The 18,652-nt window shown below is 43.9% G+C and overlaps 1 protein-coding gene across 2 annotated transcripts in view; it reads left to right on the forward strand.

Moving 5' to 3' along the window:
- PI4KA (phosphatidylinositol 4-kinase alpha) overlaps positions 1-18,652 on the forward strand; it is a 517,988-nt gene that overhangs the window by 213,912 nt on the left and 285,424 nt on the right. For both annotated transcript variants that reach the window (XM_078667865.1, XM_078667866.1), the window contains exon 17: positions 2,939-3,042. In XM_078667865.1, coding sequence (XP_078523991.1) covers positions 2,939-3,042 — 104 coding nt within the window. The remainder of the gene's footprint in view (positions 1-2,938; positions 3,043-18,652) is intronic.

Here is an 18,652-nt window from a genome sequence, read left to right on the forward strand (position 1 = left end):
CCATAATCCTTGCTCTCTGCAGTGGTGGAATGCCAACAATCAGTTCTGCAAGTGACCATCACTACTTATTCAACCCTCCCCGGGTTTGGGGGGGGGAGGGGCACACTTGCAAGACCTTACTCTCCACGATCATTGGATAGCCCATCAGTGGGGTCTCCATATCAACAATCTCAAGCTGTCAGTCATCCAGATAGCTCTCAAAGTTTTCCTTTGTCACATTTGCAACCAGGTAGTCCTTATTTGCACTGACAACATGACCACCATGTATCACCTGCAGAAACAGAGCAGCAAACACTCACAACAGTTATCCTATCTCAGGGCTCCACAAACTCGACCGCTCGCATTTGCGAGTGAGATTGATTAAGGACGAGCTATTTTTAGGTCCTACTCGCCCTTTCTGGCGAGTAGGAATACAAACTTGACACTTGACCTCTGCCTCTGAAAGCAGAGGAAATGTGACAAGATAGGAAGATTTAAAGGCATCTTTATTGCTCACAAAGTAAATGAACAATAAAAATGCTTTTAAATCTTGTTCATTTGTCACATTTGCTCAGTTTTCAGAGTTTGAGGTCAAGTTCATTTAAGTTAGGTCGAGGAGATTTTGTAGTTTACTAGACCTGCAGGTCTAGAGCATTTTTTATGATTTGTCGAGCCCTGCTATCTGGCTCAGAGTATTTGGTGTTGGCCACTCGATCACAGAGTCCCTCTGCTAGTGGAGTACCTTCCGGTAATGTACAACAACTTTGCAGACGTGCTCAGTAGGGTTCAGCAACAAGTTCACAAATGGGATCTCCACCCCCAAGTCCTGCTCCCTTTACTTCTGTGTTCTTCTGCCATTGGGGGTTCCCCAGCGTAGTTCTTTTCGCCTCTGCCGAAAAAGTCAAATGCCCAAACATCGCCTCCAGGCACCCATATCCGCATTCGTTAGGCAATGCTTTGTGGATGAACTGGTCGGGGATACTTGCTTACGCTTATCCGCCTCTCTCACTACCTCCGTATATGAATAGAAAGCCATTACAAACCTCCCTCAGCCTGGTGGCTCCCACGTGGGCCAGACGACTATAGTTCACAACCCTTCTTGAGTTGTCTGTAGTCCCGCACGAGAAGCTCCCCGCCGGCCAGATATCCTCACTCACCATCAGGCACAGGCAGCTCAGCCTTGCAATTTTTCTCCTGAGATCCTAGAGTTGGGCTACCTCAAGTTGCCTCTTGAATGTATGTCCATTCTCAAGGAGGCTCTCCGCCCAACTACTAGGTCCGGCTATGCAGCAAAGTGGAAAATAATTGTTCACCACTGCCTACGGAAACACATTGATCCACTGAATCCAGCAGTGTAGGATATTATTTGGTACCTTTTCCACTTGCAATACCAGGATTGACTTGCACATCAATTTGCTTTTGTTTGGCTCCATTTGAAGCATACCTACTGAATAGGGAACACACTTTATTTTTCAGAGTGCCCATTATTAAAGCTTTTATGGAAGGAATAAGGCAGCATGGTAGACCTTTTCTTAGTGAGTGCTGAACTCTTATTGGCTCTGCAATCATTACATTTAAAAAACAACAGGTACGCCACAATGAAGGAGGGGGAGAGAGAAGCAACGACTGTTAAGCAGCTTCTCAGAATGGGTAGGGAGAGCAAACAACGATGGGGGAGAAGGAAAAGTACCTCAATCCCAGCGCGAGCAGCTGAAGATCACTAATTAAAAAGAAGCAATCAATACTCCACGGAAGGTAGAAACAAGGGAAGAGAAAGTAAGCAGCCACGCAGTGACCAATGAGGAGCCAGCAAATAGTGATAATCATGCCAATAAATGGTAGTAAATGGGCAGGCTCCAAGTCCCCTTTATATTAGGTCTTGCTTGTACAGTACATGCGATGTCTCTTCGAGACAATGTGGATTTAGAATATGGGCTTTAAGCACTTTCCCTTTTTTTTTTAATTGGCTCCTTTTACCTTGATTCCTAAATATCTTCTTTTCATTGGTTAATATGCGTAGTAGTTCCACCTTTTCTACTTTTGTAACCTCCCATGAGGCCTGCCTCTGTTACATGTGCTCCTACTCTTCATGTTAATTTAGGATACTCGGAGAGCACTCTTTTACTTTTGTCGGCCTACCTGGGCTTGTGCGTGTTTTGTTTACTTCATACAGGCGGAAAGGTTCCCGACCGATTCATTTGCAGTGATTGTTTTTTAATGTGGGCTTTTCCATTTGTAGCATTCACCCGATGGTACGTTCACCCGATCTTATACACTTCCTGTACACTTTTAGGTATGTGTAATTTTGTTAAATTGTGTTTCAAGTTGGCATTTTTTACTTTTTTTATCTTATAGTAGACAGCGAAGTGCCAGCCGGGACATATTTTGGTGGTACCATAATGGAGCTAGCGACCCTGGGTCTGTCTGGGTGCAAGCCAATGTTATCCTATTGACTGCCTTTACCAGCTGCTCTCCATTAGGCCTCTTGATGTGTATTTACTGTTACATAAATGGATGCCTCCACTAAAGTTCCTTTGGGGCATGCTTACGTTTTGCAGTTCTCACTAGGAATACACCAGCAGTCACCATTTTGGCATCTTTATGGACTTCTCTTCCAACTCTGTCTGTCTCCTGGCCTATTAACGCTGCCTATAGGGGAGTGTATTGGCACCTGTTAGATACGCTAACCTGGTGTCTTAGTATTTGGAAAATAATGATGAGCAGAACTAATTCAGCTCATGTGATCTAATCCACATTTGAGCCCTGTGTGTGCGCCTCAGTGAATGCTATGCCCAGAAATGCTATGAACACTGTAAATATGATTGTTGTGAATGTAATGCTTTAGAGTACTTATGCTTATCTGATGTTGTCTTTGTGATCACTCTTTGTTTAGATAGGTCTGGTAACATTCATTTTGTCTGCGTGTAGGTCTTCAGCATAGCTGTTGTTTCTCTTTTAGCAATACATTTACCAGGAGGTCTGGAACCTTTTCCAGCAGATCAGCGTTAAAGCAAGCTCTGTTGTGTACTCTTCTGCCAAAGACTACAAAGATCATGGCTACAGGTAAGCACTGCCTAGATCCATTTCCTTTGGTAAATAGTTTCTCTGACCCAAAAGGGACTTCCAACTTTAAATTAATATCTGATTTTTCTCTTTTTATGCACTGCAACATTGTCCTACAACTCTGGCCCCTCACCATAGGTCATAGAAAAGGTATAATCATGATACTCCTTTTCTATTTTTAGTTTTCATTTCCTCTAGGTACAATGCAATGGGTCACTGCCTTAAGCTCACCTTTGCTATCTCTTCTGAAAAATTCTGTATGGAATTGCCAAAAGACCTTAGAGTCTCATCGCATCATGACCACAGAATGTTATGGTTCCCTTGACTATGGTATTTTTTTGTATCTATGAAGTTGTATCTGTTTTATGCCCCTAAATTAATGAATGAAAAAATTTAACATTTGCAGTTTTTCTTTTTCTTTAAAGGCAGATCCCCTTTCCTTTCTTTTCAGTTGTAAGAAAATCCTGTTTGAATGAATTTTAAAGTGTACTTTCATTTATGTATTTATTGTTTCATCTGTCAGCCTCACCATAATTTAAAACTGCTATTTAAAAACACTGACCGTGCAAAACTTACAGCTGAAAAATGTATACAGGACAATCCGCTAAGCAGCATAATAACATTTAGATATTACATTCCATTCTGGCAAGAACCAGTCAGCAAATTCATCAAATATTTAAAAGTGCAAAGAAACATATACATTATTAACACCTGAATAGCTTAAAAACATTTAGGAGCTGTATTCCATCCTGGTATAAACAATCAACAAACTCACCAAGTATGTAAAAGTGCAAGTGCAGGAGAGGATTGGGGATCTGTGCAATTTGAACAAGAGCTAGCAGCACAATACGTGATGGAATGTGCACACTCCACGTAGGTTATGTGGTTTAGCTGATACCTAGCCTAGTAGACCGCTCTCTCAGGCGAGGCCATGTATCCCATACAAATGATGCTACAGAATTGACCACATTTGTGTCACCTGGTTTAATGCATAGTGCCATTGCTGATGTAACACTTCTAACCACATAGTGTTTAATGAGGGGGAAGAGCCATCGCGGCTGTGTAGAATGATGTTTGATACAGAACTGAATAAAATGGGTGAAATTATCTATTTCTCCAAAGCTGCAATCACAGTGGTCAGATCCGGCAGCGAGCATATGGATTCCAGTGAGATAATCCCTGGTTGGCAGGACACGCAGCCTGTATTTTATGTACAGTGTTTTCTTCAGTTCTGGATACAGCAAACACATCCATATATTCAGAGCAGGGTGGGGGGATGGTGGGGGGCATAAGCTTTACTGAAATAAGTGCACGTGATAGAACCTGGCCTCAGCGCCAGGAGTATTTTACCCGCATATGTTTGTGATACCGCTCTTTAACTAACTCTGCGGTGTCCTGGCTGACTGCCGGGGGCTTCTCGCAAGGACTCCAACCACAGCTCATTTAAAATATTCTGTACATGGGATGACAATGTGCAACTCTTGCAGACCCCACTGTACTTGATTAGCAGACAGTTTTTAGTTTTGATGAGTATAAGGCTTGTGCCATTCATGGTGAACATGTGGTATACATATTCTTAAGGGCTTTGTGTCAGTCGCTTCAGCCATTGGCTCTTGCTTCATAACTCTCATCAACTGGCTGAGACATTGTCAATTACATTGTGGATGAGCCACTGGGAGTATTTTAGTCTCACCCCTTTTCTATTGGCTGTTTGGGGTACGGCCTTTCGCCTGCCCTGGGATGCTTAAGTGGCCATTTTACTTTTTACAGACGCTTTTGTCTGCTCTTGATCCTTAGTGCCGCAGTACAAACAAGCATTGTTTGACGTTTTATGTACGCTCATTTTGCACTCTATACAAACCTCAACCCTTTTGTCTTTGTCAATGCTTGTGCAAAATTCCAGTGTGAACATTGATGCTCCATTGCTAGAAAGGGATACTTGCTTTTCCGTAGGTGCAGTTATGTAAAGAGAGCGTACCTTAAAAATTCAAACATTCTCCTTGCCACTGGTGCTCATTGTGAAAACTGCTCTGTTATGGTTTTGTTGCATCTATAGTGCTTTACACTGAAAGATTTGAAGCAACCTCAGCACAGAGAAAGGCTACATATTTACTACTTGCCCCCTTCTTAATGAAGCCAGTGTGAGCCCACAAAAAGGATGACCAGAGCTATGTTTTTACAGTTTTATGAGATGAAGCTGTTAGGTCCCTAAGTTGCAAGATGCTGCTGATGTACTAACTGAGCACGGTTATGGCTTGTTGCTGTATTCCATCGAAGTGATACCATCAGGTCCAGCTCCTCTTTCCAATTAGTCAATTGATTTCACTTTTCCAGTGCACGGGCCAGTCCAAAAGGAAATACCATGGGACCGAAAGAAGCTAGTGTCGCAGAATGGACCTACGGCTCAATTTTGAACCTTTTTGAAGTGCAAGTTTCCTTCTCTACAAGGAACACTGATGGTACAGACAGTAAAAAGGGCTAAAGTCAGATGCCCAATGGAAAGTAGTGACTTCTTGTACAATTAGGGAAACCTCTCTCAATTATGGTAACACTACCTGAAAGTCTGTAGTGAAAAGAAAATGAACTCTTGTGTACCTGTCTGGCTAGAAATGGACCTTTATTGAGCCCCGCAAAGTCGAATGCCACAGCCTTGTAAGTACTGTGCAGCTCATTTCCTTGATGTGTCCTCCATGCAGATCTTCAGTCAGCAGGAACGTTCTCTCTGATGGTTGGTTTGGTCATAGTTGTCCCTCTCTTAATCTGTCAGTGGAGCAGCTTGTCTCCCATAACATTGTGCAGCATCAAGGCCTTGGGTAGATCTTGCCTTTGGACATTCATTAACATGGCACCTGGTATGCGTAGCTCTTTCTGAGTACTTAGCAAACTCAAGAACCTGGCTCTTATTCACTGCTTGAGAGTGGGGTAGAGGTTACTCACGGGATGCCAGTGCCAATCAAAAGGAGTGCAACAACTCTTGCCTATTTGTGTTAGGCATTTCCACAGAGACAGACCAGACTTCCCAAGTAAGGTCTTTTCTAGTTTCTCTCTCTATGGTGAGACCTCATCACAAAAAAGGGGAGGCAACACATTGCCTTCAGGTTGTGCATTGGTCCCCACACATCCCATACACCAAGAATATGGGTTCAGTTATCTCCAAGAAGAACTGCTCGGACCCGTAGTCAGATTGGTGGTTTGTTTTCCATCTAAGCTCATTGCAGCTTGTATTTAACAATCAGACAAGAGGAATACTGACACACAATCATCTAAAGCTTATAGCGGTAGCTGCTCCATAAGACATTGATGTTGAAAAGGCTGCAATATTGTTCAGGGAATCACTATTTTGTGCTGGATTTAATGCTCACTCGAAAAAGGCTTTGTTCATAACAGATGTAGTCTTCGAGTAAACCTTGTACCGAAAACTCTACAAAATCCACTCAGGAAAGCAAAAGGTCTCATTTTTGGGTGCTTCTTGGGATTTAGCGCTGGTGCAGATAAAAAGCTCATGCCATGCCTACCTATCATGCCACCAAACATCAGTTTATCAACAGCCTGGTGAGGGACAGTAATAACCCACCACTTTGAGTGTGAGGAGTCTAGGATTCCGCTGGGGACGATCTTCAGTGGTCTCAAGATTCAAAACTATTGGGCAAAAAAACTGTGAAGGCAAAATGCATAAAAGAGTGGCAGAATGTCACAGTCCATCATCTATGAGAAATGTTTGATTCAATGAGTGCTTGCCTTGGTTGCAGAATAGACGTGCAGAAGGCAGTGAGGCTGTCTTTGCTATTTTCTAAGGTTTCCAAAGTACTAATTTAGAAAGTACCCACTAGCACAAAAAAAAGCTTCATCCTTTGAGCTGGACATGGTCTTATCCAAGTTGATGGGCCTTCCCTTTAAGCTTTTTGCAGAAGGCTTATCTAAAGGTTCCACTCCTGTTATAATAGACTGCATTAATTGAGGTTACATTAGCCAGTTCCATTAGCAAGCTTAATCGCCAATTCTTTCACCAAAGATTTCAAGGATAAGTTGATTATGCTCTGAAAATACTTTAATTGATGATGGAATTTAACATTAATAGGACAGCTGCTTTGTCACCCTTTCTTAGTTTCTTACCTCTTGTGATGAGAAGCCTACATAAATTAGTCGCAAAAAGACCATTGCCTTATAACATTGACAAGATTAAATATTTAGATTTGTGGTATTTTTGTGAGTTGAAATTGGCAATTACATCTGAAACAACGAATAGTGCATCTCTTTCCATCTTTTATGATGTTTTCTGGATGTTGAGGCCACCCCCATAATGATCCCTCTTTGTGAAAGTGGCTTCTCGTCTCTCTGCCGAGGCGATGGCATACTTACAGTGACAGTACCATGTGTTTCAATTTGGGGCACATCTTTCCGTGTGTAATCCTAGGGTCACGGACTGCCTACCAGCTCTCATTGTGTAAAGGTATGTTCAGTCCCCCCTAACCTTACATCTTTGCCTTCATCATGCCTTGGACATGCTTGACGGATGCCTGCGCAGTGTGTTTTTACTCTCCGCAAATGGATTTGTAACAGCTGCATTCCAAATATGTGTGTTGCACATGATGATATCTGCATTGCAAGACTTGCATTGTTCCTTTGGGCATGCAGATCTCCTGCCTCGTCCCGGAAAATAGCTGCGCTGCAAGGCTCCTACGACCTTACAGTTTCTCCCTTGAAAGTGCTGTACTGCTACTATATATATTTAACCAAGTAGTATCAGAGTACACCTTCTTACCGTGTTGTTTGCTGTATTGATAACAGGAGGGGGTGTTTCTCTCTCAGAAATGTGTATGAGGATAAGTCCAGCTTCATCATTTGTCTTCCATGATATTTATCTACAGATCCACACTAAACCAGTGCCAGGTGGAACTGCAGGGCAGCATGCCTATCCCACTGGGGCTGTTCGTGGGGAAACATACCTGGCATTGATTGGAGAGGCCCCTAGACAATCAGAAGATACAGCCTCCCTGACTGGCATCCTCTATCACAAGCCTTTCACAGATATGTATTAACCTTCTCAGTCAGTACTACTAAGGGCATCCTGTGCACCCATACAGGAGAAAACACCAGCGAGGAACTAGGAGCAGAACTAGTGTGTGATTTAGTTTCCTTATGGAGTACTTTGCCCTTGAAGAAAATGAGATTTACCAGTCTGTGAGACGGGCTGGAGTGTGCCTTCCAGGAAGAATGGTGATTGGCATAAGATTGCCCCAGCCGTTGCCCAGGAGAAAAATTGTGTGATTACAATCTGGTCCAAGAGCTTCTTGCCTTTCACAGTGAAGAAGTGTGAGCCTGCATTGTTCTTGGCCCTCCCATTGGAGTGTGTCTGCTTATCTCCATTGCTCTCTGAGATTGGGGACAGCTCTTCATCCTCCCCTGGTATGGTGACATGACTCAACAGCTAGAGGAAGACAATCTCATTCCAGAAATAAATGTTCGAGATCCCCTCGTACTCGCGAGTAGTCAGATAGCTTCTGGAAAGGTCGGTGCTAGTTATGGGTGCCCCGTCACAGCAAAATCTTCACCAAGAACTGGCTGTTGTGGAGAGATAGGCTCCCTACCATTTGTCCATATGAGCTGTAGGCACTTAGGGCCAGATGTAGGTAAGTTCCATTTACCGATTCTAAAATACTGAATTTTATGTCTGCCACATGGCACTTTTGAAAAAGGCACAAATTTGCTTTGGGTCTCAAGCAATCACTTCAGCTCCTTTTTGCCTTGAATTTAAATGGGTTTCGTCGGATGCCCAAGTACTTGATTTAGGCCCCATCCTGTTTAACATCTATGTTGCCCCTCCGATGTCCTTGAGTTGATCCTTTGGCATGAACTTTTATTCTTATGCTGACAATACTTGGCTAATTCTGCATTTTAATGGTATCAAAAATCTCTCCAATCCAAATGCCATGGTTATCTCGATGACCACTCATTCTTTGAGACTGAATACTGACACTTGAGAAAACTGAAATATTAGAATTTTGGTGTGACTCTGCTTGGGCCCAAAACTGAAGGCCATCAGATCGAAGTCCTCTTCCTTTCAGCAGAGATTACTCTCTGGGTCATAATGTACACAAAATATTGTTCACATATAGGAATAAGGGGCCTGCAAATATAATTCCCCATTGCAAATAGTGTTCTTGTATTGCACTCCCCAAAGGCTTCATGGCCAGAGCATACAGTTACAGGGACAGAGAACAGCCCTGACTGGTACCTCGTTTAATGGCCAACGAGTCTGGCAGAGCCTAGCAGTAGGGTTGGCATAGGGTAGCGATACCCAGAATATTTATGCATTTCTGATGTCGAGCCTCCCCAGAGCAGCTGACATAAACTCCCACTGCAGCAAATCAAATGCATTGTCTGCGTCCAGAATGACCACAGCGGCTTTCATGACCAGATCTAATTGGTCCACTGAGACAAAAAACCTGTGCAGGTTATGAATAGTGAATTGGTCAGGAATAAAACCAGCTTGATCGTGCATCACAAACCAGACCATAAAAGGAGGAGGACAACTGGCTATAATCTTTGCCAATATTTTAGTATTTGTACTGAGAAGAAACCGAGATCTGTGAAACACGTGAAGTATCCAGGTTGCCCCGTTTCAAAATAGTGACGATGATTGCTTCTCTCAGATTTAGAGTAAGGGAGATATAGCGGTTTGCTTCTAGCATACCCAGGATATGCGGGACCAGCACATTGATTTTTTTCTGTGTAAATATCTGCTGGAGATCCTTGCCCCTGAGGCACAGTCCCCCAGAATCTCACGGAGAGTTATTTTTAAATTTCATCTTCTTTGATTGATAGCTATTCTCTGTTCTCATTCTCCAGTTACACCACAGTAAATCAGTCAAAATATTCTGATGCTTGGATGTCGGAGGGGGGCACTATATGAAATGGAGCTGTTAATAAAATTACCAAACGGGGCCAAAAAACTACGGGTATCATTTAGCATAGACTTATTGGCAGCTTCAATATTTGTGATGCCATCAGCAGCCCATGTAGTTCTCAACATTCCATCCTACCCGACCATGTCTCCTCCATTTCTAATCTTGACCCCTGTATATTGCTTCAAACATTTAACCTGACGTTCTGCAAATTCACTTAATTCTTGTAGCTTCGGGTGAATCTCGCTGAGCAGTCCATTGTTACCCTTAGAGGCATAGCACAATTCTCACCCCTGGATCTCTGTCTGTAAATTTCTACTTCAGATTGAATTGGGGACACCTGAGCATTTGGCAATACAAACATCATGAATAGGCCTTGAAGGCGTACCCCAGGAAACTGTGACCAGAAACTAAACATACATTTAAAAAAAAAAAATGTTATTGATTATTTTACAGTTTTCAGTACAGAGGTAATATATATATATGCCAAGGATGAATGAACAGTAGTGTAACTTAGTTCCATCTCTTACCACAGTACACAATGGAATTGTTTCAGAGTTCTACAATTAGAAATTAAATCTACATTAATGCAGGAGTATTTTAATGCAGGAGTATTTTAATATAGCATTATTTAATTCATATTTGAAGACCAAATCTAGTAGGGCTATCAAAGGAAAACGCCAAAGGCAGACTGAGCCCACCAGAGCAGCTCCAGCCAAAGAGCCCCCGGAACATGGTAAAAAAGTGTGCGTAGGAGGGTTGAGCATTCGTGCATTCACAAGCAAACATCTTTTGTGACATTCAGAAGTTGATGCTGAAGTATAGATTGTGAATAGATGGCTAAATACTGTGTAATCTTCTGTCCCTTGAAGCCTAAATCCCCAGATATCCACGCAGTTGTCCAGTTTGACTTTGAAGAGTAAGCCTCTGGAAGCAGACAATAGTCCCCTGTGAGCACTTCTAGACTTGTCTGCATCCCAGTTTACGATAGTGTTAAAATCTTGTCTTCTTTTTATTGTCCAGGGATAGCAACTGCAGCTCAAAATTACATTGAGGACAGTCAGAGTTACAAACATAAACATTATGGTTGTAATAGATAGTTCTTGTTTTACTCCTTCATTAGTTAAGTACTTCCCTTCAAAGTCCCCTGATGTTCTAGTGACTTGGAGCGAAAGCCCCTAATGTGTGCACAGCAGCCATCCTCTGGAATGATTGTTAAAGGAAAAATACAGAGAGCATCTGTCAACTCTCCCCCCTAATCCTGCCTTACTGAACAAGATCACAAAATACCTACAATTAACAGGTAAGAAAAATGAAACACTAAAGGCTTAGATGGGCCAAACTCAGCTCCCACCATGGCCATGCAGTGGTGGCCACTCATCTTTTGATGATAGGTGGGCCCATGTAGAAAGCCAATCCATCTCCACACAAGGGGAGTATATAATATGACTGATCTGTATTCTAGATTAAAGGACTAAAGAAGTCCATATTAATAACCCTGGTGTAGGGTCCACTTTTTAAAATCCTTCTGTCCTTTCTGTCTGCTAGACACTGCTCGTAATTTGTATCTGCACCTTGAGAAACCACTAAGATATCTCAGTGCCTGGGTTTCCTTTGCAAGTTGACTCTTTTCAGTTTCTCATCTACAGGTGCACAACTGGTGTGTGTTATTTGCAGGGGAGAGTTGTAGATGGGCTGGTTTCCATTTTCCCTTTATATGTCCTCATGGTCTGCAGAGGAGGAAAAGAGGGGGATGGTCACTATTCCAGGAGGCGCATTTGAAGATAAGAAAGGAATGTCCTTCGGATAATCTTCATAGGGACTGGCAGGGCTGGAATAAGCGACTGGGAATGATATATTTTCGTCCTGTCCTCCATTGAAGCCTTGGATCAGGGATTACTAAACCAGTTATATGAAACCAGCCTTAGTATTTAGGGGGAGGAAACCAATGCAAATGGACTAAGATAAGGGCAACCAAGTGTTTGAACAATATAATGTAAACATTCAAAAAGCTTGAACTGACCACTGAGACTTGGAGGTCTTGCACGTTGTAGGTATGGGGAAATACAATAGGGCATTCCTCCCCATCTCGGATAGGTGCTTTATCGATTGGTGTTTCAGTGAGAAGGCTGGGATTGGATTGGAGACAGGTGGACTGCTGCCTTTCGTTTGATTGAGAGCTTCTTGTAGGAAAGTGCCCATTTTTGAATGGCTGCCCCCCCAATCTTTGCCTAATTTTGATGTACTTTGAGTGTGCCCTGGTTTCCTGCCAATCGGGTACCCAGGGCCTATGTTTTTTCCCTAAACTGTACTGATGCAGAACCCAATTGGCAACTCTCTGGTCACATATAAGTCCCTTGTAAAAGGTACCATAGGTACCAAGGGTACTGTAACCAGGGAAGGTCTCTAAGGGCTGCAGCACTTATTGTGCCACCCTTAGAAGCCCTGAACCTATACACACACACACACTGCCATTGCAGGCTGCGTGTTTTAGTGCAGAACAAAGTGAAGAGTTGACATGGCGCACCTCCCTGTATGCCATGCCTACAACCTACTGCCCTGGCTTAGCTAAGCCACCCCTATAACTGGGTGCACTATACCAGTGGTGTCGGTACAGGTGCATGAGCCCTTTACCCCTACAGTGTCTAAGCCAATTCTTAGACATTGTAAGTGCAGTAATGCCACAAAGAGAATATGGTGCTGGAAGTTTGTCATTACGAACTCCACAACACCATAATAGCTTTACTGAAAACTGGGACGTTTGGTATCAAACTTCTCAACACATTAAATCCACACTGATGCCAGTGTGGGATTTGATGAAAAATGCACCCACAGAGCATCTCAGAAATGCCCCCTGAAAAACAACCTAACTCTAGTGTCCTGGCTGAGTGGCTGCTCACCAGCTGCCACCACCAGACATGTTTTCTGGACCCCTGGGTCGAGAGCCTGCTGCTCTCGTGGTCCTGGGGGACGAGGTGCCAAGCCTCCTCCCCCAGGATGGGCAGGGTCCACAAAAGGGGAGCTTCAAGGGTACACCGCCTTTGTGAGCTATCCCAGCCATTTGCTGCTCACAGCAACTGGCCTCCACTGGTTCTGACCCCCACTTTGGGTGGGAGAATCAGCGAGAATACCAAGTTAGGAGAAGAGGTGTGCCCACCTTTGCCAACTCCACCCCTCAGGTGGGGGAAGCGAGGTGAAGCAAAGCTCTTTGTCCCCCCATCTTGCAGATGGGGGGACCCAGCCAACCAGAGTAAGGCTTATGCCCTCCTCCCTCTAGAGGGTGGCATACTAGTGGGTGTACCTGCCCCAAGCAAGGTACCCATTGGTCCCAACTTGTACTTACCTGTAATGCCCCTAAAGTTAGTAGTTAGAGGTAACCCTGAACCTTGCCTCCTCAGACAAGAAGAAGCAAGAAGAAGAAGGACCGAAGAGCCGTGCTGAAGAAGAAGAGGAGGACATCAACTGACTTGGCCCCAGCCCTACCGTCCTGTCATGACCTCGACCTGCTACAGCGAAATCCCAGTCTGTCCAGCAGCCCTCAAGAACCTGGAGGACCTGCCCTGCCTGCCCATACCAGACATTGCCTGCCATGAATACTGGATTTGCTCACCCTCAGAATCTGGCTCTGGCCAAATCCCTGAGTCTGCACCACTCTGCGCCCAATGCCCACGGCCCGAGTTTGAGCGGCCCAACACCATGAGGAGATCTCCCCGGTGATCCTGACCTGGCATCTGGCGATCCCTGACCTGTCTCAAGTCTCCAATCGATGCCTGCAGCCTCTTCCTGGAGGACCCCCCACCCCGACCGGAGTCGGATGCCTAAAGAGACCCCTGCATCCGACGTCCCACTGCCTTGGGTGGCCCAACCAACATGTCCCAATTTACCTCTCCAACCAGTGGTCGCCTCCAGCAGTTCTTCGCCCGAGCCTATAGTGTTTGTTGCAACCGAAGAATCTCATTAAAATCAACAGGGCACTCGACGCCAAAACAGCACCCCGCACTTGCCGACCCTGTGCTGCTGTGGGTGCACCTTGTGTGCTAAATCGGATCCCCCCTTTGCCAAGAGCCTAAAACCCCCTAGCTGTGCTCCCACAACCTTGTGGCCTGCTCATGAGCAGCCACCAACAGGAGGCCCCCTGTCCCCCATTGGATAACATTAGGCCTCAGCACTCTGCATCCGGCTGCCCTAGAGCTACTGAGGGTGCTTTGAAAGTGCATCCTTGACCCTGGGGAACACTGGTTATAACCCCAGAAACCCAACACCAAAGTACTTGCCTGTAAACCAATAACATCTGAATACAAAGACTTTCATGGAGGGGATGATGTGTACAAGGATTGTAGTCAAGCTGTTTAAAGAATTTATCTTTCAGAATGAGGAGAGTGGAAGAAGTCTGTGCAAATATTTCTAGTTCATTATGTATTTTTGCATCTTCTCAAAGAATAAGTTGGCGGTTATTTTAGTCACGTTTGGATCGGAGTCTTTTAGGTCGTATGGATGCAGTGGCTCAGCCTGAAAGAGTGTACAAGAGTCACGCAACACTTCATGGTTGTGACTCTGGATCATCAGTATCCCAGGAAGACAGCAACACATTAAGTCAGTCCTGCAGATGTGATGCACAGCCTGTGCACAACTGATGGAAAAATCACCTCCCTGAAGTCTCATGACGGCATGTCTGAGATTCTTGACAAACAGCCTTCCAGGACTGATCTTCCTGAATGTGGAGTCTCTGACATCAGGATGACATGCCTTCACACAATTAAAAATGTGTTAAAAATTAACCTGTCAAGGATGTTGTAAAGACTATAAACAAAGATCTTGATGTGCACTCTAGGTGCAACAATGTCCAGATCCCTGGCATATTGGAAACCACTGACACCGGTAACATGGAGACCTTTGCAGAGATTTTTCTCTCAGATTAACTTGGTAGGATTACATTCTTGTCTAGCCTGTGGAGTAAGCGCGTGGGACTCTGGGGAACCGCCAAACACTATAAATGCCTGCATCTTGAATTTTAGGGAGCGGAATACAGCTCTGAGACTTGGTCATAAAAAATGTGGTGTTAACTGTGCAGGAGTAACAACTCACTTTTTCCAGACTTCACAGCACTGTGCAGGAGGTCCAAAGAGCATACATATATGTTCATAAGAATCTGCAATCTTTTAATGTTCTACATAGCATACTCTACCCCGTTTGTTTCATGGTCACTATGGAGGGCAAGACTAATTTTTGGTGATCCTCAGTCGGCAGCTTTGTTCCTCAAAGAGTGCTTAAAATAGAGTGTTGTCACCCCGCATGCGACGAGCGGCAAGAAAGATCTGGCCATGGAATGCAATTTATAATATTTCTCTATACATATAACTCTTTTTGCACTGTTTTTGAGCAGTTGATGCACCTGTGTAATGCTCTGGTTGCTAAGCTCTTGACTTTGGTCCTTGGAAGTGAGATGGAACCCTGGTGGGACAACTACATTGCTAGAGACTGCATGCTAGCGATATTTAGATGTAGGAAGCCGGGTTGCCCAAGGGAGTGAAGCCAGGTCACCCAAGAGGGCATATCCTACCATCACAGATCAAAACTAGATCCTAGTTAAGCAAACGGTGTTTCTCTAAAATAGCCTTGTGTCTCCTGGATTAAAAAAAGGCCAAAAAAACAACTTGGAAAGGTATAGCATCTTAAATTGACACTTCCACTCCACATGTCTCCTCCATTCTGCAAGAACAGTCAATGGAAGTTCCTGCATTGTACTCACAAGTGACCACTGGAGGCTTCTTTTACCTCCATTCACACAGCACAAATCCCAGCTCCAGGCTGCCTTTAGCCTTTGGTCAGGCCGGAGGGGCTGGATGAGAGTCAGTGGTCTTGTGCTGGAAGGCACAGTTCACAGCTTCTATAATTCAGAGTTTCTGCAGGGGTGTCTCTGGCTTGTGTCTCACAGCAAACATTCTTTTTGGTGTTCCGGAGGCTACCTAAGACAGTCAACAGGACCCGCCTCTATCTACTTCTCAGTGACCAGCCTAGACCTTCGTGTTGCCTCAAACAGTTTCCTGAAGAGGCCTCTTTCAGGATACCAGTCAGAGTATGGTAGCTTTGTCACTTACTTTTCCTGTTCATAAATGAATCTCTACCAAGTTCAGTGCCAGACCAGTTACAATTGGTCTGCGTCAAAAGAAGAGTTATTGTTATTGTTATTGTTATTGTTATTGTTATTGTTACTTTAGCTTATATAGCGCCATCTCACCTACAGGTCTCAAGGCGCTTATGACCAAAGGAGCAGCCAGGAAATCTCACGCAGAAAGAAGGGAAAGAGCAATAGATTATATAGATCCAAAGGCTTCTCTAAACAAAAGAGTTTTTAGCTGTTTCCTAAAGCATAAGAGGCTAGTCTCTTTCCGAAGATAGTCTGGCAGCTTATTCCACAACAGTGGAGTCTGTATGGAAAAGGCTCTTCCACCCTTAGTTGCCATTTTAAAACGGGGGCAGGCCAACAGCTGGGCGTCGGATGATCTAAGAGTCCGTTTAGGCAGATATGGAGTCAGGCGTTGCTTAATATAGGCAGGCGCCTGTCCATAAAGCGTCTTATGCGCAATGCACAGACTCTTAAATTCCACCCTCTGTTTCACCAGGAGCCAATGGAGTTTTAGCAATAACGGTGAAGCATGAGAGCATCTAGGAAGCCTAAAAATTAGACGCGCAGCATCATTTAAGACATCTTGCAGTCTGTGTGTCAGATTTTTTGGCAAACCCAAGTAGAGGGCGTTGCCATAGTCCAGGCGTGATATAATGGTGGCAGAGACCACCGTACGGAGCATAGATTGGGATAGGAGGGGAACTAGCCTACGCAGCTGCCTAATTAGGCCGATACATGTGCCCACGACTGTTGAGATCTGAGCCGTCATTGACAATTCCTGGTCAATTTTTATGCCAAGGCTTTTCACACTTGGCACTGGCAGCGGTGCAGATCCAAGATCTTGGGGCCAAACAAATCCCCCCAAGGTGATATGCCCGTAGATACCACAAGAACCTCTGTCTTTTCAGGGTTGATTTTCAGCCAATTGGCCGTCATCCACCCCACAGTAAACTTGAGCGCCTCTTGCACATATCCATGTGCTCCAGATGAGTTCTCAATGCTAAATAACAGCTGGGTGTCTTTGGTGCTCCTAGGTTGTCATCCATTTGAGCCAACCAGGAGATCAGTAAACCTTTTGTAGAATAAAACACACAGGTCTTAGCTGGGGTGGGTACAAGCAGATTCGATCAGCCGTCAAGTCCAGCACCAGGTGGGTCCGTCAGTATGTCTCCTCTAACTTCCAGCTGTGTTCCAGTCTGGTCTCAGTATCTATCCGTTCCCCTATTTCAGAGGGTCTCTGTGTGCCAGGGGTGTAGGAAGCTGGCTCTGTATATACTATACAAAAGTAAGGTATAGTGTGCAAAGAATCCAATGGCACCCCAAAGTTAGGCAGAGGTAAACGTAGATAATACCATACTCTCTATTTGTGGTAGTGTCAGCGAGCAGTAAGGATTTATCAGACGGTAGTGTTAAGCATTTATTTTACACACGCAGGCAAGAAATGATGTCATACACTGAAAAACAGTCAAGGCAATCCTATGGGGGGAAATGAAGATCCGTACCAGAAAGCTTGATGAAAGCATGTGCCAAAGACTGAGCCCCTATTACAATATCACGTATTTCTCCATGAATCCGTCCATCACTGAATCTTGTAAATGTTTCCCTCTTCAAAAAACACATTTGGAAGTCTTAGTCGTCAGTCTCTGAGCTTCCCTTCCTGTTACAGCAGCAATGAAAAATCAGTTTCTCACACATTTCAGACAACAACCTAATAAACTCCTTCCAATTTGTTTTCTATCCCAAGTGCTGTGGATAATGAGCAGCTTTCCAACAATTGAAAATGTCCTAAATGTTCTTGAGGAGGGTTATTTCCGCCTGCTAGAGCAACTGGACCTTTAGATAGGATTTGACATCATCCGCCTCATCCTTTCCCTCAAATTTAGGCTTGAGGGTCAGTTGCTGAAAAGCTTTGTTTCCTTCCTAATATCCAGATCACAGTTTGTTGAAATAGAGTTTTGAAGATATCCCTATGAACCCTATTAACCACAGTATACCTTGAGGCTCTGTGCTTTCTACTGCCCTCTTCAACATCCACATGAAGCCTCTAGAATCAAAGCTACAGTATAAAAAGATTGTTCTGAATTAGTATGTGGATGATACACAAAAATACCTTAAAATTGCAAATCTGTAATCCAAGTCAAGATGAAAAATTGTCTTATAAAAATAGATAAAATAGATAAATTAGATGTCCTTCCTCTCCTTAACGATAACTCCAAACAAACAAATAGTTTCTCTTCGTCAACTCTACAGACTCTCTCCTTCTTGTTCAAAATTACTGACACTCTCTGCTTAACATTCTCCAAATCACTTGGTTATATTATCAATCAAAAACTAACAATGATTCTGGAAATTTGAAGTTAGTCTAAATGCTTTCTTCCAACTCACTGTGCTAAATAAACTCAAAACCTTGATGCCTAAAGTTGCCTTCTTTAGAACTGCTGTCAAATCGTTAGTGCTATCCCTTCTTGATGGTAGTAATTCTGTATTATCTGGTCTTTCTAAATTAACTGCTTCTCTACGCCATCCTTCATAGAGCTGGTCATCTTTGCAAAGGCGTCAGGAAAGTTTATCACATCAC

This window comes from Lissotriton helveticus, chromosome 11 (assembly GCF_964261635.1).
Source record: "Lissotriton helveticus chromosome 11, aLisHel1.1, whole genome shotgun sequence".
In the NCBI taxonomy this organism is placed as follows: Eukaryota; Metazoa; Chordata; class Amphibia; order Caudata; family Salamandridae; genus Lissotriton; species Lissotriton helveticus.